The sequence below is a fragment of the Passer domesticus genome, chromosome 8, assembly GCF_036417665.1.
Source record: "Passer domesticus isolate bPasDom1 chromosome 8, bPasDom1.hap1, whole genome shotgun sequence".
Lineage (NCBI taxonomy): Eukaryota > Metazoa > Chordata > Aves > Passeriformes > Passeridae > Passer > Passer domesticus.
In genome coordinates this window covers 10,140,801-10,162,135 of record NC_087481.1, presented here as the reverse complement: position 1 = coordinate 10,162,135, position 21,335 = coordinate 10,140,801, and the positions used below count along the sequence as shown (strand labels likewise).

Genomic DNA, 21,335 nt, shown 5'->3' with positions numbered 1-21,335 from the left:
GGGCCCCGGGCAGCACAGCCCCTGTGCTCTGCAGAGCAGCAGCCCCAGCTCGGGGCTCTGGGCAGCAGGGCAGGGGCTGCAGCAATGGCTGCTTGGGCCAGCACAGACGTGTTCCCCTGGGAAAGGCTCTGGGGGCAGCTGGCATGGGCCAGGAGCAGAGCAGGAGCCCGTGGGTGTGCAGAGGAGCCCTGGCAAGAGGCTGGCCTGTCCCTGGGCCAGCAGGAGCTGCCTGAGGAGCCCCGGGGCCAACTCTGCTGCTGGGCTGGGCAGCGGGGCTGGCCCTGGGGCTGCAGGAGCTGCCCGAGCTGAGCATCTGCTGAGCATTCCAGACCCAGAGTGGCTGTCCCTGACCTCCAGTGCCTGCAGTTCCAGCTGCAGGGCCAGACCTGACTCTGCTGCTCTGCTGGGCTGGGGCAGGGAAAGGCTGAACTGGGCAGTGCCAAGGAGAGGAAAATAATGGACCCTTGTCCCTACGAGTCCCCGCAGTGTCAGAATGGGCTCCATGGTTCCATGACGTCCCACAATGTCACAATGGCCCCTTGGTTCCATGAAGCACCACAGGGTCACCATAGTCCCCAGGTCACCCAAGGCCCTGCAGCGTCACAAGGGCGCCTTGGTTCTGTGGAGCCCACAGGGTCAGTTTTGCCAGTGGGCAGGGTCAGCACCAAAGACACAGACATCAACTGAAGGAATTGTGTCATTTATATAAGGTAAATCTGCAAAAATTACAAAAGTAAAACACATAATTATTAGAAAATAATTATAAAAGGAGCAGCTCAGCAATGCAGCCAATCATCACCACCAAAGATTGCAGCAGAGATTAAGAAAGATGCAGCACCTGTTACCCTCAGCCTTTACCATCCCCCAGATCCACACAGCAGCTGGGGGAAGCTGTCCCAGCCAAGGGCTGCAGAGCCACTCCTGGACACTGGGAATTCCTGCAGGTGCCTCCGGCCACACGTGAGGCTCCAACCCCGCTGAGAGAGGGCCCAGCTCTGACAGTGCTGAATGAACAAACTGACAGCACTTCTAGTGCAGGAACATCTGGTTTCATCCTCCTCTTGGGTTCCTCCCAAAGCCTGGCCAGGGCCTAAGGAGGAACCAAGGGAGCTGACTTTGACCATTCAGCCCCAAACAAGGCCAGATGGGGCCTTGTCTGATTTTTAAGTACACTAAGATAAATCCACATTTCACCAATGAATAGATACAGAGATCATACTGCTAAAAATGATTCATTAATGAGCAGGTACAAATATAACCTTTGGTTGAAAGGTTTATCAAGAGGTCAGCTTTGGCCCAGGGCCTGCTGTTCAGGCCTCAGTCAGGGCCTGGTGCTGAGGACTCAGGACTTCAATTGGGTCCTTTAACCTGCAGATGAACTATAACCTTTATAACACAGTTTAGATTTAGACATTAGGCATAAAGTCATTGCCTCTTGTTCTTCAATTAAGTGCTGTTCAAGTTCATTACTCAGATCTATAATTCGCATTCCATTTTAAACAGCCCTAATTAGTTGCTATTCTCTGTTGTTTTGTCAAATGCCCCTTTTTTCTTGAGACTGTGTCTTTTTAGAGAAGTCTCAGTACTCCATTTCCAGCACAGTGTCACAACAACTCTAACATGAAATCATAACACACCAAGTGCTCACACTGCAATGATGACAGTGACTGCCACAAATTCATTACACAGCAGCCTCCAATTTGGCAGTCATGAAGCCAAGGCCAACAAAAATAATTTTCTTCTTGTTGCCACTCTTCTACTGCCTTTTCTGTCAAGGTGATTCCTGACTGTTGGTTCTCAAACCCATCAGATAGCACTGCAACATTCCTGTCCCATGAGAGCCCAGGTTCCTCCCTGGCCAGCAAGCAGATAATCCCAGGCTGTGTGGTTCTGTAGAGCCCCATTTGTGTTTGTTGGAGCTCCTGGGATGTACTATTGGATACTTTAACAGGATCATTTGCTATTTTTTCTAATAATCAATTTATATCTTTACTGTAATGTCCACAGGACAGGGCAGCGCACATGAGGCACAGGGGGAGCCAGAATCTGGTTTTCTGAGAACAAAGGCACTCCTTGGGTGGAAAATGTTCTCTTGGCCCCAACTCTTCCTTGTGATTGTTGCTGAAGGACTCTCAAGGGAGGCATCAGCATTGCCTGGAAACAGGACTCAAACCATCCTTTAGGAAGCTGTTTATGGGCAGTCTCCACAGACCCAGCAGCTCCCATTCCTGGTACCAAAGGTCTGATTTCCTATTTCCCACTGTGGGCTGCTGATGGATCCAGGGCTCCTCCCTGGGCCCTCCAAAGGAACCCCATTCCTCCCAACATCAGTTGAGAACATTTCCAGAAATTAGTTACATTGAGTATTTTGGCTACTTTGATCTTTACATTCTCATAAGAATTTAATGACTAATCCTTGGTGAAACTCTAAAGGTGTTTGTGGCAAACAAAGATTCTGGCTGACTCTCAAGACACAACTTACAGACATCAGGAGTACTTCAGTGACAAGGTTACTCATTCTTTTTCCTCAGTCTCATTTGGGTTAGGAACAATAATTCTGTCGTTCATGGAGCTGGCACTGTGTTAATTCCAGAATAATGCCTCCAAGGTCCTTTGCTGTTCAGCTTTACCATGTTGTCTGTGGCTAACAAGGCTTGGTGGGGCCCTTTCCCCTTTGGCTGGAAGGGGGCCGGGTCCCAGTCCATGAGGGGGACCCAGGCTCCTTGATGGAATTTCTGTGCAAGTCCCTCAGTGTCACAGCAGCCTTCACAGGGAGCCCTGTGGATCAGAGCATTTTCCAAAGGGGCCATTGAGGCAAACAAAGAGATTTGGTCTGGCAGGGTGCCTAAAACAATCTCCTGTAATATTTCCTCTTTCTCACACAGAACACTTGGATGCAGGGACACATTCCCATTGTTCCTGCCCAGGTTTCAGGATTCAAACAGTGCTGTCTTTCCCAGGAGCTGTTCCTTCAATTGCCTCAGGAGGGCCTTTTGGCCTCTGGAGCTACACTCTGGCTCCATTATTAGGACTGCTGCATCCAAACCCTTTATCTTTACTAACAGCAGTGATTTGAGGTGGATGTCCTTTTTTCCAATTGTTTTAAAAAGTGACAATATCAGTAATAGTGCTACTCTGTAGTTGAATAATCCAATTTTGTTCACTATTTTTAACACAATTCCTTTAATTTTTCCTTGATAAATCTGCATTAGTTCCTCCTCCCATCACATGAACACTTTCCAAGGCCAAGCTCCAGTGAGCAGTTATCAAACCAAAGTGTCCTGGAGGAATCTGAATTACTGTTTTGGTATTTATAACTCTCATTTGCTTCTGATTTATGCTAATTAATTCCAAGGCATGAAGGTCCAGCCCTGCAGCCTCTGGGCTGGCCCTGCCAGGGGCCATCACACCCAGAACAATTTGCCTGGCAGTCCAAGCCTCAATGCCCCTGGTTGTAGTTGCAAATTGGGTGCAGCTGTGCACAGCCACAGGGTTTCTATTTCCCCAGTGGGCCATTGTTAAGGGCATGGAGCACATCTGGGAGATGGGGTCTCCATGGGGACAGGTTCCTATCTCCTCATTTTGTCAACTGCTCTTTTAATAACCCCTACACCCATTCAACCAATCCTGCAGCTTGTGGATTGTCTGGGATATGAAAAACCCAGCAGACTTAATAATTGTATTTTTCGCAGTAACAGACAAAGCATTCCCCATCACAGTATCAGCAAATCCTATAAAAATAGCCTGATTCATCCCTTCCTCCTTTATCTCACAAAGTTTAGCACTGACAGCTGGGTCTTGGCTAGTCCTTTTCTCTAGGGTATTTAGTGTTACAGTGAGCAACCAAAGCTGACATATTACGAGTGTCAGCCTTATTTCACAGTATCCATTTTTAATTATACACATATAAATATAAATTTTTGTGTTATATTTATTACTAGTATTAGTATTACTATTAGTATTACTATTAGTGTTACTAGTATCACTTGCACAAATGAACCTGAGCTCAAGATTAAAATCTTCTACTGTTGTTCTATGTGGGAGCATTCCAACAACAATTTTCCTTTTGTTGGTGCTGTTTCCAATGTGCTGTTAACAAAATCCATCCTCATCTGCCCAAGCCCACAAGTTCTTTTCCTTTTCTGTATGCAATTTTTGGATGCATTTTAAGACATCCAGGAGTTCATCCTCTTTTAACCAACTGCCCCACTGCTCACACAGTGCTGCGACCTCAGCCCACTCCAGAGCCAGCCAACTCCAGGGAAGGGCTTCCCATCTGGGAATTTCTGATGGGACCGATTCTTCACATTTACATTTAAAAATTACATTTTCTTGTTATCTGGCCCGACTGTGCCAGTTTTGTTTTACCAGTGGGCAGGGTCAGCACCAAAGACACAGACTGCAACTGAAGGAATCAGTGTCATTTACTGCACCTCAAAGCAGCAAAGGATCACAAAAGGAGCAGCTCAGTAATGCACCCAACCATCACCACCAAAGATTGCCTGCAGTGATTAAGAAAGATCCAGCACCAGTTCCCCTCAGGCTTCACCATCCCCCAGATCCACACAGCAGCTGGGGGAAGCTGTCCCAGCCAAGGGCTGCAGAGCCACTCCTGGACACTGGGAATTCCTGCAGGTGCCTCCAGCCACAGCTGAGGCTCCAACCTCACTGTGAGAGGGCCCAGCTCTGACAGTGCTGAATGAACAAACTGACAGCACTTCTAGTGTGGGAACATCTGGTTTCGTCCTCCTCTTGAGTTCCTCCCAAACCCTGGCCAGGGCCCCAGGAGGAACCAAGGGAGGTGACTTTGATCCTTCAGCCCCAAACAAGGCCAGATGTCAGATTTCATGGCCCTGTCTGGCTTGCAAATACAAAAAGATAAATACCTGTGTCACTAATGAGTGGCTACATCTATCACAGTGCTAATGACCATGCATTTCATCAGTGAGCAGATACAAAGATAGCCTTTGGTTGGAAGGTTCATCCAGAGGCCACCTTTGGCTCAGGGCCTGTTGTTCAGGCCTCACTCTGGGCTGTTGTCCAGGCCTTGGCACTTCAGGGACGTGGTTTAGCGCTGGGTTTGGCACTGCTGGGTGAACAGCTGGGCTGGATGAGCTCAGAGGTCTTTTCCAACAGAAAGGATTCTGTGATTCCGTGATTCTATCTGCTGAATTCAGCTAGGTCCATGTTAGCAGCACTCATTTGCTCAGAAAGTCTCCTCTTGCTCAGCTCTTTTGGCCTGAGGCTTCAGCTCCTTCAGCTGCTGGTGCTAAGCTGCTCATGCTGAAGGAGACGACTTGGAGAGAAGAACACAGTCCATCCAATTCCTTCTGGGACACGCAGAGGGGAGGGTGTGGAAACAGGCGCATTGTTTGGTATGGCCTCCTCTCTGCCCTTCACAACTTTCAGCACTTTGAACCAGCCAGGAGCTTTCTCCAAGAGTGCAATGGAGCAGCTGTTCCTGCTCTCATGTCTTGACTCTCTCCAGTCTCTGACCTTGCCTGGTTTTGTCCCTCTTGCTGTGCCCTCTGTTCCCCCAGGGCTCAGTGGCTGCTGCCCAGGACTGTGGGACTGGCACAGATCCAGTGGTCGAGACCCTCCTTGCTGTGGCCTTGGAGCTGCCTGGGCACAGCAGTCTCTTCCATCTGGAATCCCCCCATGGACAGGGAGTCCCCAGCTCTGTTCCTTGCACAATCTCCAGGAGCCCAGGGCTGCCATCTCAAGTCCCTGCTGGCACTGGGGCCTCCCAGGTGCCTCAGGCTGCTGTGACACTGCTGCACATGGGAGGGAAGAGTGGCAGGGGCTGTGCTGAAATGTCACTATAGGACACAAGACAACATGACGCAGAGACGCTGTTGCTCTCAAGGCAGGAAAAAGGAAAAGTTTATTTTTTCACTCCAACATTTATAGATTTCCAAAGGTGACAGTGGATTGGAGGGTGAAAGTGCCACCTCTCCAAGGACAAAAAAACAGTCCATCAAGTTTCTCCTCCTCCATAAAAGAATGCAAAACAGTAAGTTGTTCACAGAAAGTGTGTGAGAAATTTTGGTACAAGAATGCAAACATCAGAACACTTAGAAAATCTTAAAAAGTCAAGGCGACATTGAAAGTCAGCTCCATGCACTGCTGCTGCTGCTGTGGGGCCATTTGTCCAGCCCGTCCCCAGAGTCAGGGATCAGATCCAGGCCCTGCTGCTGCTCCCTCGGGATCAGCCCCAGTTTGGGTGTTGCTGTCAGGGCCAGCAGGAGCGGTGGCTGGAGAAGCAGGTGCTGACAGTGCCCCAAGCCCCGGGGCTGGAGGGGTCCCTGGGCTGGGGCTGGGAGGGAGCTGCCCCTTGTTCTCCCTCTGCCCCAAGCAAAGCTGAGCCAGGCACAAGTGGGGCAGCACAGCCACCAGGGAGCCTGCGAGTCTCTTCCAGCCCTGCCTGCTCAGAGTTTGGGCCTTGGAGCCTCAGGTGGCCAAAGGCAGCTGCTCCTGGTCCGTCTGGGTGTGCCCCCATGTTCAGCAGTGCTGCTCCATCAGTCTGTGCCCAGCAGTGGGGAAAAGCCTCAGCCCTGCAGGGCCAGGAGCTGCCGGGCTCTGCCTGAGCAGCTCAGCCAGCAGGAATGGAGCTGCTCCACATGGGAACCAGGAGCAAAGGGCTGCAGCATCTCGTGCTGGGGCAGAGCCCGAATTCTGAGAGGGAATAACAGAGTTATTCATGTGCATTGGTGCGTCAGCACTGCAGGTGCTGTGCCTGCAAACACAGAGTTCAAGATGTGCAAAATAATTCTGCAGCTCTTGACTGGATCAGGATGTCAGCAGTGCTGAACTCCAGTTTAGTCCAAAGGAAACACTTCACACCTCTGCTCATATCTGCTAGATTTTTTTCTTCAGGGTATCCAGAGAAAAGTAAACAGAGGAGGAGCCTACATTTTCATTGTTTATCAGAAATGTTTCTCTTTTTGCTGTACATTCCTTTTTAGGATGATTTTTCTGTTAAAAAAAGGAAAAAAGAAAAAAATATGAAAGATAAAAACAAAAAACAAACGTGTAGTGAAAATCTTTTCTAACTTTGGATTAAGAGGTAACTGGTATTTTTAAAAAGAGAACTCAGTTACTTTGGCATGGATCTATCTTACTGACATCAACATCACTTTTTTAAAAGATTCTGGGTTTTGTTTGCAATATTAAGTTATTTTAAATTGTGGTTGAATCAATAAGAAATTGAAAGATGGATTGTGTATGACTGTGTCTTGAGTGTAAAAATATTGCAGTTTGGAATTTGGATTTAAAGTGTTGGAAATGAAAGTTATAAATCCTAATGGATTGTGTGACAGCAGCTTTTCCTAGAGGATGTGCAGCACTCCAAGGACTTCATCAGTGGGGTTGGGGGTACTTGGACCTTTGTCCTGTGCCACTCTGAGATGTCATGGAATGGAACTTCACCTGCCACCAGCCCAGGTCACCCTCTGCCACCAAAGCTCCTTGGACCTTGTGCCCCCAGGCAGGCACAAAGTGTTTGTGCTGCTCCCCCTTTTGCACAAACCCACAGAGAGCTGGGATTTTTCCAAGTCTCATGTCTGCATTGGGCCATATTCCTAGAGAAGCAGCAGCCCATCCCAATGAATATGGTGAGTTATATGGATGGTTGTGAGCTCCACTTCCTACCTAGAAATCCTGAAACTGCTTCTGAATGCTGCTCCTTCAGCTCTGGGACACCTTCTCACACAGAGCTGGGAAAAAAATCTCCTGGCCACCAGTTAAATGGCGAGTTATGCCAAAGTTAGAGCTCTGTGGGAAATCTCTATCCATCCCTATCCTATTAATATACCAATATGTGGGGGTGTGCATGGATTTGTCTTGTGTACAAAGGAAGGAGTGTGCAAGCAATGTGATTGACACTTTCACTGTCCGTGTTCATCCCATACCCATGGATACAGAGACACCCAAGAGCCCCTGGCACACACAGACCCTTCTGTCCATGGATACAGAGACATCCAAGAGCCCCTGGCACACACACAGACCCTTCTGTCTCTAGAGGATGGAGCGTGGTGGGTGGGGGTGGTTGGTGGGCAGTGAGTCCTGGACAGCAGGCCAGACCCGGCTCCAGCCCTGCCAGGCCCTGCCAAGGCTCAGTGCAGGATCCTCTGGAATGGGAAAGCCATTCAGCCTTCTCCCTGCCCAGAGGGGCAGTGCTGGCCTGGCAGCACAGGTAATTTTCCCCTCAGGCTGCAGGAGATGAGAACACAACACTTGCCAGCACTGAGTGCGAGGCACAGCTCCGGGTGCTCCCCATGACCCTCAGCTCTGGGAGCACTGTCTGCCCCAAGCTGCAGGGGCTGCAGTGGGAGCCCGGCTGGGCTCTGCCCTGGGGCCATCCTGCAGGGACAGCTGGAAACAGGGAGCATTCAGCTGCCACAAACAGCCAAGCCAGGGCTGCAGGGCAGCTGCTCCAGCCCGGACTGCACTGCTGTGTGCTGTGCTCTGGGGCTGGGGCTCCCCACACAGGGGACTGGACTGGAGTGCCAGAGGAGACAGAGAAGCTTCAGCTTCAGCCTCACTGAGGTGGGTGCATTGGCTGGGAAGAGTGGGGAGGCTCAAGGAGATTCACAGAGCTCATCCTGCTGCAAGGACCAGGAAAAGGGAGTGGGAACTCAGCAGTGAGGAGAGCTGAGGGCTGGAGAGTGGCTCTGAATGACACTAAAATCCCACTGGACCTCTGAAACATTGCTGCTCCTCAGCCAGTGACAGCATGAGTCCCTAAACCTGGGGCTCAGCCCTCCTTGTGGTCAGGGGCAACAAGGAAGGCCAGCAAGTGATGGAGACAGCAACGGGCTGGGAATTCACTGGGGGAAAAAAGGGAGCAGTTGAGAAGTAAAAGGCAGGTGGGGGAGTGAACTGTTCAGAGAAGGGCTGAGCTACATCTTGAGCAAGCTGAAAAATGTCATTTGGAGTCATCCCAGATTGATTTGATTTCAGAAATATTGAACAAGTTTAATTTTTGGGAGGTGTCACTCTGCAAACTTGAGCTGTGTTGCCAAAATGCTCAAGCAAGTCTGTGCTGCAGGTGACACCATTTCTTCTTTGGCTGATTCCGGCCCGGTGCTGAGCTCCAGCAGAGCCCTGGCAGAGCCCAGAGCAGCCTCAGCATCCGCAGAGCCCGGCTGCAAGGAGAGAAAGCAGAAACTGCCCGTCAGCTGAGGGCTCCTGTCCCCTTGTCCCAGCTGCCCGTGGTGCCCAGGCCATGCTGGCTGTGCTCAGAGCTGTGCCCAGAGCTGCCCATCAGTGCTGCCTTTGGGAGCAGGGCAGGAGGGCAGGACATGTGCCCAGCATGCAGCCAGCCATGGCACATCCACCTGCTCAGCAGCTGCCCAGAGCAGGATGCTCCTGTGCTCGCTGCCATCTCCCAAAAGCTCTGAGCCCACCCTGCCAAGCAGACGGGGACCCACCTCATGCCATCCATGGCTGGAAGAAAAGCTGGTCCCAAACGGTGTCCTCAGCCTGCTCCAAGGGCACGGCCCATCCACGCCACAGCTGCTCCCAAGAACTTCCCAATCCAGACTGGACCAACCAGAATGCTTCCTCTAGAAAAACAAACAACAAATTGTTGAAAATAGATTACAGACAAAAAGGGAAAAAAAGAACAAAGGTAAAAATCATATCTCTGTGAGGGGATTGAGGAAGGCCCAAGCCCTGCATACCAGGGAAAAACCCAGCCATGTGTGAGCAAAGCCCAGGTTTTCTCCCTTCCCCCTGCACTGTCCCCCACAATAACTGTGATCCCAAAGCAAACAAGGGCAGTGGAGCTGCCCAAGCCCTTCCTTGCCTGCACAGCAAAGCACCTGTGCACAGATTTGGGAGTCCCACCTCTGCTCCCACCATGGGGGTTTATTTGTGTTGGGCTGGCTGCCCCAGCCCCAGCCCCAGCCCGGGGCACGGTGGGTGCTGGGGGCTGTTGGCAGGACCAGGAGCCCACTCCCATTTCGTACCCACCCCAGCCCATGCCCCCAGCCCTGCCAAAAGCAGCTGGGCAGCCGACTGAAGGATCAGCTGCATCTGCCCCCGCAAAGGGGGGAACCTTTGCTTCCCAGCCAGGCTGGGCAATGCCCAAATCTGGGAGCATTTCCCCAGGTGTGGACTCATCTGCAAATTCCCTGTGGAGTTTGGCTTTGAAGAAGGTGCCACAATCAAAGTGCATCACCTTCAACTGCTGGTGGCCAGGTTGAGGAAGAGGTTGTCATCCTTCGTGTCATCCTTGATGTCATCCTCGCTGTCTCCTGCAGCAGCAGCCCCACCCGGTACAGCTACTCTGGGGGCTCCTTCTCCTTCCCTGGGGTGAGACCAGGCTGTCAGGGCTCTGTCCAGGGCCCCAGCTATCAGGGAACCAGGACAAGCAAAACCTGCTTGGATGGCAGCCACCAGGGCTGGGCAGAGCAGCTCAGCTCCAGCACAAGGGCTGCATGTTCCCATCCCATGACCCTGGTGCAGTGACATGGGCTGGCTTTCTTTGCTTCTCATTGCCAAGGCATGTGTGCAGCTGTAACTTACCAGGGCCCTGCAGCACAGTGTGCCTGTGGCTCTCTCCCTTCTTCTAGGGCAGATCAATATCCTGCATCCAAGGATGACAGAACACCTCTTCTAATGAGGGTCTGGCCAAGGGGTGCATGGATAAACACCACCCAATCAGATTTTGGCACTCTGGGGAGAAAAACAAGAAACTGCCCGTCAGCTGGAGAAGGCTCCTGTCTGCTTTGCCCCACTATTCCCATGCCCAGGCCATGCTGGATGCGCTCAGAGCTGGGCCTGAACTTTCCCATCAATTCTTGGTTTTGGGGGAGAGCAGGACATGTGCCACCTCCTCAGCAGCTGCCAGAGCGGGATGCTCCCGAGCCCGCTGCTGTCTCCCAGCACTGGTATTCCCCCTGTGCCCAGAGAAGAGGATTCACCTGGAGAGAGCCGTTGTGGCAGTGAGAGCTGGCCCCAGCTGAAGTTCCAGCCCCTCCTGAAAGGCATCTTCCCGCAGACCATCTCGTGCAGCAGGATGCCCAGGGACCAGATGGTAGCTGGCTCGCCATGGTACCAGCCAAAGCGGGTCCATTCCGGGGGGCTGTATGATGGTGTTCCTGTGGAATACAGATGGAGTTCATCAGGGGGATGCTGCTGCTCCCAGAGGCTGGCCCCAGCATCCCTGGGCGTGTGGGGGCTGCATCAGTGGCACACAGGGTGACCACTGTCCTCTCACCAGCATCTGGGACTGGTGTACAAACTTGGGATTGCAAAAGAAGCCACTGGTGTGGGAAGGGGACAGTGGAAGCCCTGGCTAGGCCTGACCATGACATGCAAAGGAAATACCCACTGCGTGCTGGGGAAAAACCATGCCCTCATTCTCCCTGTCTGCATTGACCCAAACATATTATAAAGGCAAGACAAACAGGGCAAGTGGAGCAGTCCAAGCCCTTCCTCTTGCCTGCACACCAAACCAGCTGGGGCACAGGTTCTGACCTCCCTCTCTGCTACCCTGACCCACGACTGTTTTTGTCAGGCTGGCTGCACCAGCCCACCCCCAGTCCTGGGCACAGTGGTGGGCAAAGGCTGCCAGCAGGGCTGGAAGATGGCTCCCCACCCAGCCCTGCTCTAAAGCAACTCAGCTGCAGATTCAGTCCCATGAGTGGCAGCAAAAGGGAGAATCCCCGCTGCCACACCCAGCTTGGGCTGTGAGATCTTGGGCCGTGAGATGCCAGGAGCAGGAGCACAGTCCTGTGTAGGCTCACCTGCAAAGTGAGTGTAGGCTGTCTCTTGCAGGTAGGTGCCACAGCCGAAGTCAATCAGCTTTGCCTGCCCGGTGGCCAGGTCAACCAGGATGTTCTCTGGTTTGATGTCGCGGTGCAGGACCCTGCAGCTGGTGCAGTGCCGCACGGCCTCCAGCACCTGGTGGAACAGCTGCCGCGCCACCTCCTCGCGCAGGAACCCCCGTGCCCGAATGAAATGCAGGAGGTCCTGAGACTGCTCTGGCCGCTCCAGCACCATCACAATGTCGCTGGGCAGCTCAAGCCACTCCAGCAGCTGGACGACACCGGGAAAGCCTGTGGACACCTTGTCCTGCAGCACAACCTCCAGGGGAGCGCTGGTGCCGTCGGGCTGTGGGAGGAGCACGATTCCATCAGTGGGGCCGATGCTGGGCCAGGGCTGGGCAACCCCTCAGCCAGCCCGGGATGCTCTGCACCCTGCGCTGGCCCCACGCCCGCTCTCCCTCGGGATGTCCTGGCAGCTCCCACCCTGCCGGGGCTCGGCTCATCCCCGCCCGGCACGGCCCGGCTTCTCCCGCTGTCCCGGTTCACTCACCAGCTCGCTCCAATGCCAGATGCGGTTCCGTGGCACCCCTTTGATGGCCACCTGCAAGCCAAGGGGAGCAGCGGGCTCAGCTCAACGCCCGCCCTGCCCAGCCCCATCCTCCTCCTCCTGCGCCCTTTCCTCCTCCGCCCGCCGCCGGCCCTGCCGCTCACCGGGGCGCCGTCCGAGAGCCGAGTTGCTGCGAAGACGCTGCCGAATCCGCCGCACCCCAGCAGGGAACCCAGCCGGTACCGCTCCTGCAGGGACTCCTGCGCCTTCCCTGCGGGCGGGACGCGGCTGTCAGCGCTCGGCCCGGGGCCAGCAACGGCCCCCGAGCGCCCCTCACCCGCCCCGGCCCGGCCATCCCCCGGCGTTCGCTCTTTGGAACGCGACCCGGGAGCCGCGCTGCCGAGCGGCGGAGCTCGGGCCGGGCAAGCCGCAGCGGAGGCGGCGGGAGCGGCGGGGTCGCGTGTGTCCTCCGCGGGCCCCGGGAGGAGCCGGGGCCGGGGCCGGGGTCGGGGCCGGGTCCGGGGTCGGGGCCGGGGCCGGGGCCGGGGCCGGGGCCGGGCCAAGCGGAGCCAAAAGCCGGCGATGCCGCCCCAGGCACTGAACCCCGCCCAGCAGCGCCACCGCCAGCACGGCCAGAGCCCGGCTGGGACCAGACCTCGGTGGGACGGCCGGGGGCGGGCACGGGGCAGCCCCGCCCGGGGCCGGGGGCGGGCCGGGGGCATGGCCCGGCCGGGCACAGGGAGAGGGAGGCGGGGAGAGGAGGGGAGACCGGGAAAGGGAGAGCGGGAGAGGTACGGGACAGCGGGGAGGGAGAGGGAGAGGGAGAGGAGAAGAGAATCTAAAGTTTTCTCTCTTGCTGCTGCTGCTGCCGCTGCTGCTGCCGCTGCCGCTGCTGCAACTGAAGCTCCGGGGCTGTTTGTCCCCGTGTCCGTTTGTCCGTTGCCCGCTCGCCCCCGCCCCGAGCCCCACGTTCCCCGAGGGCAGCCCCTGAGCCTGTCCAAACATGGGAACTTTGCCGAGTTCAGCCAGAGTCTGGACTCCTGCACAGTGGCTCAGGAATCCCCTCGGTCCCTGCTGTGCATTGTCCCTGCTGAGGGTCAAACACTCTCAGAGCGTGTTCCCTGATTGCAGAATTTGTACCTGACACAAACACTGCACTTACCTCTCCAACATTGCTTTCCAAGAAAAACAGGGGAAGTCAAACTGTGTGCAGGTCATGGTATCTTAAAATGTCTAAAACTTGCCAACTCGTGGATCTTAGCGGTGAGATCTGTTTGGAATTAATGGGATGGACAACTACTGCAAGATGGAAAAGGGGAGCATAAAAATAAATAGAGAAAAGTGTCTTGAATTGTTTCAATTTTCATTTAATTTCTTAAAAGCTCTTTCAGTTTTTCCAGAATCTTCTCCTCAGTCCTGTATGCTTTTTCCAAGAACCTTTCCTGAAGAATGAGGTGCAGCTTCTGTCACAAGGTGTGCCACCAACTGCAGCTTCTCCTGGCTTTCCACACTGTGTGTGCAGCACACTTGCAGCAAAGCAGGACAAATATTTGAAGAACTTGACAGCTTGTTCTTCTCTTTTCCTTGTGGGCTGGGCAGTTGTGCCATTGGTAAGGTTTTCATTGTTACTGTTCTACCCTAAGAAAACATGACAGGCTACCAAGAACTCCTAGGGAATGCAAGCCTGACTGAATGCAAAGAAACAATCTGCAGAGCCTGCAGCCAGAAGTGGAGAGCTGTGTGATCATCATTCCAACACCCCCAAGGACATCTTGAAAGTGATCTAGAAGATGAAAATGGGCTGACAGAGGGAGTTTGTTTCTGTGCTCTGTTCAGATTCTTCTACATCTGAAATCAATTCTAGAATCTCCATCTAAATCAAGAGTATAATCAATTCATGAAAAGCACCAGAACAAACTGTACCTCTCAGGAGATGACTGAAAGAATCTGTAAAGGAAAAATGCAGGAGAAATGCATTTCTCAGCACTGCAGTATTTGCCTGCCTGAAACCCTCCTCCATTTCCTCCCCATGCCTAGGTCTTGCAGTGTCAGTTCTGTATTCCGTGGTGCCTCCAGCCCTGAATCCCTTCGTCTACAGCCTGAGGAACCAGGAGCTCAAGGCTGCAGTGAGGAGACTGATCACTGCACATCTTAGGAAGTATTAAACTGATTGCCAATTTCTGCAAATCACTTGTAATAAAAGTAATCACTTATAGCTCTTTTGGTTTGGTTCTTTGATTTCCCTGTCATTTTCCTTTTTAAATATTCTTCCTAAAGCTAGACGATTGTTTCTACTATTTCTGACTTTGTTTCTCTCCACCTTCCCTGTGGCCACAGACTGTGACAATGATGGGCTGCAGTCTCAAAGGTTTTAAAGGAACTAAAGGATCTCCCAGCAAAGTTTTCTGCAGAGATCCCTCTATTCTTGCCTTCTCTGGAGCTGCAGCAGCAATGTCGGTGTGCAGAGCTGGGGCAGATCAGTGCTGGCCCAGCAGTTGTGCCCAGCAGCAGCAGCAGCACTTGGTGTTGCCAGTGCTGCTGCTGTGGCCCTGCCCCGCTGCCCTGGTGGCCCTGGTGTTGCTGCAGGGCCTGAGTGCTCTCGGGGCCGGGCACAGTCCTGGGGGTGGCAGTGCTAGGGCTGCAGCAGGGACAGGCCATGGGCACTGCTGGGGCAGCGCTGACGCCTCAGGCCAGGCCCTGGGGGCTCCAGGCTCCTTGCCCAGGCTCTCTCAAGAACACGGCCAGGCCAATGCTCAGCACAGAAAAGCCCCAGGGTGAGCAGCCCCAGGCTGGCCGTGGGCAGGCTGGGGGCAAACAGCATGGCTGGGGCTCTGCAAGGGCCCTGGGGGAGACGCGAAGGAGCAGCAGAGCAGGGGCTGATCCATCCCCAGGGCGCTGCACAGCCCAGGGCAGCATCCCAGAGCGTCCTGATGGAGCTGCCAACAACATCCCCCCTCTGCAGCCCTGGCCTCTCCCCCAGCTCACACAGGTGCCGCATCCTTGCAGGCACAGCCACGGCAGCACTGGCTCAGGAGCCCCTGTTTGCATTGCACAGAGCAGGCAGGAGCACCCCCATGCTGTTGCTGTGGGGACATGAACCTGAGGGAGCAGAAATGCCATCAGCCCCTGGGGCCAGCAAGGGCTGGGGGACACCAGGGAAACCACTCAGCTTTGTCCTGGCCTCTGCAGTCAGCCAGAAAGTTTGATCCTATGAGCTGGGAGTGTCTTGTCCCACTGCAGACACTGTTGCTCAGAGCCAGGGCTGCCTGGCAGCCACCCCCAAACTGCCCTCAGCATTTCCTTGGCTTCACCTCTGCTTTCTTTACTCTTCCCGCCACAAATTTCTTCCTTTTGCCGCCCCTGTTCCCTCCCCTGCAAACAGCCCATCCCTGTTTGCCCTTTCCTCTCTGGCCCCACTCCCCATTCCAGTTCCTGACCTGGCACCATGGGAACATCCCTTGGGGAGCAGGATCATCCTCCAAGTGCTGCAGGAATTGTCTGCAGGCTCCTGCAGTGCCTGGTGCTGCTCCCTTGCCAGAGGCACCCCAGGCCAGGGGGGCACATCTGGGCTGCTGTGTCTGCCTGTGGGGCTCCCTGTTCTGGGCAATGAGGAGGAGCTGCAGAGGCTCTGCAGGACTGACAGGATGGGCTTTGGGGCTGGGAGGAGAAGCTGAGGCACCTGGGCTGCTGGAGCTTCTGAAGAGAAGGCCCAGGGCTAATTGTGGAACTGCTCCAAGGGTGGTTTCAGAGAATCCCAGAATCAGCAAGACTGGAAAAGACCTTGGAGATCATCAAGTCCAACCTGTGCCCTGACACCAACTTGTCCCTCCTGAGCCTCCTCTTTTCCAAGATAAACAACCTCAGCTCTCTCACCCATTCCTTACAGGCCTTGTGCTCCAGATCCCTCACCAGCCCTGTTGCCCTTCTCTGGACACACTCCAGCCCCTCCATTCCATGTCTTTCCTAAATTGGGGGTCCACAACTGGACACAGCACTTGAGGTGCTGCCCAACCAGTGCCCAGCACAGGGGAAGAATCACTGCCCTGTTCCTGCTGGCCACACCATTCCTGATCCAGGCCAGGAGCCATTGGCCTTCTTGGCCACCTGGGCACACTGCTGCCTCATGTCCAGCCTGCTGTCCATCAGTGTTCCCAGGTCCCTTTCTGCCTGGCTGCTGTCCAGCCACTCTGTCCCCAGCCTGTAGCACTGCAGGGGTTGTTGTGGCCAAAGTGCAGGACCCAGCACTTGGACTTGTTCAACCTCACCTTGTTGGATTTCGTCCCTGGATCCAGCCTGTCCAGGGCCCTGTGCAGAGCCCTCCTACCCTCCAGCAGATCCACACTCACACCCAGCTTGGTGTCATTTGAAAATTTGCTGGTGCTGGACTCAATCCCCTCATGCAGATCATCATTGCAGATACTGGAATCCATGCTGGCTGGCTCTGATCCCTCAGCCATCCTGTGGGTGCCCTGTGATGGCTCTCAAGGTGATCTGTTCTATAACCTTGCCAGGCACCCAGGTCAGGCTGACAGGCCTGGAGTTCCCCAGATCCTCCTTCCAGCCCCTCTTGGGGATGGGCTCACATTGGCACCTCCACTCCTCTGGGACCTCCCTGCTGAGCCAGGACTGATGGTAAATAAATGATGGAGAGCAGCTTGGGGAGATCATCCACCAGCTCCCTTAAGCCCCTAGGATGGATCCCATCTGCTCCCAGAGACACCTGTGAGCACCTGAGTGGCTCAGCAGGTCCCCAGCTGCTTCCTCCTGGATTGCAGGGGGCTGTTCTGCTCCCTGTGCCCATCTACCAGTGTGCCCTACTTGTCCTGAGGGCAACCTGTTTGGAGGTTGAGGAATGTGGAGGAGTGAGAGCAGTCTGAAAACAAACTGCGCACTTCTTCCCTCCCCTCCTCACTGTCTGGAAGAGAGCCTTAAAGGTGTAAAACTTATTATTCAGTATAAACAGAACAAGACGATTGGGGATAAAAGCATCATATAGTCAACCCAGGACACCTTTTCTCCAGTGATGTGAACAAACTTTCCAAGGAATAACAAAATATTTTCTTCACACTGGCCACCCATAACAGCCATTTTCTGCATCGGTTCTCCCACAAGTCGCTCAGAGGAATTTGCATCCAAGTTTCCAAGAGTTCCTCTGGAAAGAAAGAGCTCTCCTCCCACAGAGGAGGGAACCATGCTTCTGACAAAGGCACTTGGGGTCAGACAACACGGCCTAAACGCACTGTGCCAAAATATTATACACAATCTGGTTAAGAAAATTGTTAGAGAGATACCTCTGCCCCAATTAAGGTGCTAACATGACCAAATGCAAAGTGGATTTTATTGAACAGTAAATGTGAGGTAGAGAGAGATGGAATAAAAGAGAAAAAAGGGGGAGGGCAAGAGAGTGACAGGGACAGAGACCTCCCCTGGGGTGGGGCAAGTGTGACATTGTCCCCTGTGTGCGTGGCTGTCCCGGGGTGGGGGTTTTACACCTGAGCCAGTTTGGGTAAGGGAGGTGGTGTTCACCCCCCGAGCAGGGATTACCCCACTGTTTCAGGTAGCAGTGTAAGATGTAACCAAATGCATGTTTTCCATCACCATCTTCATAAATTGTTATAAACAGGCGGGGCAGTGTTCTTTATCTCTTCCAAGACTCAGCCCTGATAACGCCCTGCAGGGGCTCTCTTCTGTGAATGGGCCATTGAGTGTCCCTGCAGGACTGATAAAATGACATCATCCCATTGTGGGATGCTCTGCCCAGGGGGAGGAGCCAAGCATTCCTACCTGGATATAAGCTGAGGCTTACAGCACCAGGAGCACCTTGGCTACGGGTTCCCAGAGGACAAGAGCTCCATCACCACCACTGGACCTTCAGAGGAAGACCAGACCCTTCTACAGATCTGCTTTGACAGAATTATGATCATCACTGCAACAGGACTGCAGCCACCATTTAATGGGACTCCTACCAGCACCCTGAGCAACAGGGTGTCAGGTGATATCCTGACTCTGTCAGTTTAAGGCAGTGTTTCTGTATCATTGCCTTGATCTTAATTTTCTTATTAAATTGTAATTCTGTCTTAAAATCTCCCCCTGGTTTGCCTTCATACCAGTACAAAACTCAATGCACTAATCTCTTGTTTTCCTCCCAAAACAGAATTTCACATCCCAAACCCACTGCCAGATGGAGGAGAAGGCTGTGAGGAAGTGGAAGATGCCTTGAGACACTCAGGCTGGTGAGGAGGAAGTCAGGACCCTTTCCCCCCTCTCTCCTGCTCCATCTCCCTGCCCAGCACAGCCCAAGGCTGCAGGACACCCCCACTGCCAATGCCATCCTGCCAGGGATGCACTGGGGGGATTTCCTTCCCCTCCCCTCTTGCACGGAGGCAAATCCAATCCTCTCCTTGCCCTGTCTTCCTCAGACAACAAGCTGAGAATAGAGACCAGGGAGGACAAATCCCCATGGCAGAACCTCGTGAAAGAGGCAGATTTGAGCGGCTCCATGGCACAGGAATCTAACAAGGAGGAAAATTCCCTGAGATCCCACAGGAGGAGGGGCTTCAAACCCAGCGCAGGGTGCTCTGAGGAGGAAAGACCCACCCTGTGCCAGGAAGGTGGACAGAGCTTCAGCCAGGGCTTGGAGCTGGTGGTCCATGAGCAGCTTCCTGATGGGGAGAAGCCCTACAAGTGCTTGGAGTGTGGGAAGAACTTCAGGCAGAGCAGCACCCTGATCAGCCACCAGATGATCCACACTGGGGAATGGGCCTACGAGTGTGGGGAATGTGGGAAGGCTTCAGCTGCAGCTCAAAACTTGTCAGGCATCAACGCATCCACACTGGGGAGAGGCCCTACGAGTGTCCGGAGTGCCAGAAGAGGTTTCACACCAGCTCCAATCTCCTCTGCCACCAGCGGATTCACACGGATGAGAGGCCCTTCCAGTGCTCTGACTGTGGGAAGAGCTTCAAGTACAACTCCTACCTCATGAAGCACCAGCGCATCCACACTGGGGAGAGGCCCTACGAGTGTCCCGAGTGTGGGAAGAGGTTTCACATGAGCTCCAATCTCCTCCAGCACCAGCGGATTCACACAGATGAGAGGCCCTTCCGCTGCTCTGACTGCGGGAAGGGCTTCAACCGCAACTCCCACCTCGTCACCCACCAGCGTATCCATACCAGGGAGAGGCCCTATGAGTGTCCCCAGTGTGGGAAGAGCTTCAGACAGAGCTCTCATTTGAGCAGACACCAACACAGTCACCAGTAAGGGAAGACATGCAAATGCTGCAACTGCAGGAAGAGCTTTGTGCACTGCTCCAACTTCATCCCCCATGGGAGAACCACGTTTGGAAGAGCCCTGGTGATACGTGTTCACTGTGATCCATGCTGGGAAGACACCTGTTCGTTTTCCTGCCCCTGCCAATGACATGATGTGAGCCTGAAGAACATGAGGGTCTGGCCACGGCTGTGTCATTACATTCACTCCGACCTCAGGTCGTTGCCAGGGGCAGGAAAGGGACTCTCTCTCTCTATCTCCTCCTGAGGAGAAGGGTGTCCTTTGCAGGCAGGAGGAAATTATGGCTAGGAAAACACAGTCAGTTGTGTTGTAGTTTTCCCTTTTTTATAACCCTTCTGTTGTCAATATTGTTTCTCTTACTGTTTGTTCTTTATCTCATTGCTGTTCCAAATAAATTGTTCTTATCCCAGCCCGGGATCTTTGCCTTTTGTTATTTCCATGGGAGGTGGGAGGGCAGCGAGTGGCAGCACGGTTTTAGCAGGAGCAGGAAATTGGGGAATCCCATTCCTAAACCCTGGTCCATGGAAACCAAACATCCCAGCTGGTCCCAGCCCTGGTGCCCATGGCAACAGCCTTGGGAGCAGGCCCCTGGCTGGGGCTGTGGGAACCTCTTCCCTCTGGTGCCCAGGGACAGCACTGGAGGGAACGGCTGCAGCTGAGTCGGGGCAGGCTCAGGTTGGATCTCAGGAAAAGGTTTTTCCCCAGAGGCTGCTGGGGCAGTGCCCAGGCTCCCCAGGGAAGGCTCCCAGCTCCAGGGCTCTCTGAGCTCCAGCAGCGTTTGGCCAGAGCTGCCAGGCCCAGGCTGGCATTGTTGGGGTGTCCTGTGCAGGGCCAGCAGTTGGACTCCTGGATCCTGATGGGTCCCTCCCAGCTCAGCCAATTCTGTTGATCTGGGATCCCATGACCCTGGGGATGGAGCTGCCAATGGTGTCCATGGCAACGGGCTCTGGCTGCAGGCCTGAGCTGGTGTCCATGGCAGCCACCCCTGGCATGGGGTCTGCATGGAGCTGCCAAGGGACTGAGCATAGCAACAGGGGCTGGGGATGGTTGCCATGGAAACTGACCATAGCAACAGGGTCCTGGTGATGGTTGCCTGCTAAGGATCAGATTTGTCACAGGCACTCAGAGGGGCTCCATTGTCACTTTCCAAGAGTCTCCAGGCTGTTCAAGAGCTGGAACGTCACAGGCAGAGACAGGGGCTCCATGGACACCTCCCAGGGGTTTCTGGGGATGGTAAAGAGCCTTGTGCTCAGAGGCAGTCACAGCCATTCCATGGTGACATCCCAGGGCACCTTGGGCTGCAAAGGCACCGATCTGTCACAGGCACTCACGGGGGCTCCACGGTGACATCCCAGGAGTCCCCAGGCTGCCAAAGAGCCGGGATGTCCCAGACACTCACAGGGGTTCCTGTCATGGGCACAGCAGGAGCTTCAGGCAAAGTTTATTGGAGAGGCTCCTGTTAGGTCACGAGGTGCAGAAAGGATCCTAAATAGCCCTCACAGATCCCCAAATGTCACTGTGGAGTCAGAGATGACACAGACTCAGGTCAGAAGGCTGAGAGCTAAAAGCCCCCCTTTTATTCAATCCTCTTCTTTTATACCTTGGTTTGCTACAAGTGGACCTCATTGGTCATTTAATCAACACATTTCACATGATTGGCTAATGAAGAAAACACCTTCCATTAAACAACTTTATGGAAAAAAGCAACTTATTCCAAACACCACCTG

General features: G+C 53.9%; 1 protein-coding gene across 1 annotated transcript in view; it reads left to right on the top strand.

The window, feature by feature from the left end:
* LOC135305588 (zinc finger protein 436-like) overlaps nucleotides 1-19,566 on the top strand; it is a gene marked incomplete at its 3' end in the record, with an annotated part of 81,437 nt that extends 61,871 nt beyond the window's left edge. The window contains 2 exon segments of the mRNA XM_064429325.1: nucleotides 18,995-19,106; nucleotides 19,109-19,566. Coding sequence (XP_064285395.1) covers nucleotides 18,995-19,106; nucleotides 19,109-19,566 — 570 coding nt within the window.
* Between the last annotated feature and the right edge of the window lie 1,769 nt (nucleotides 19,567-21,335).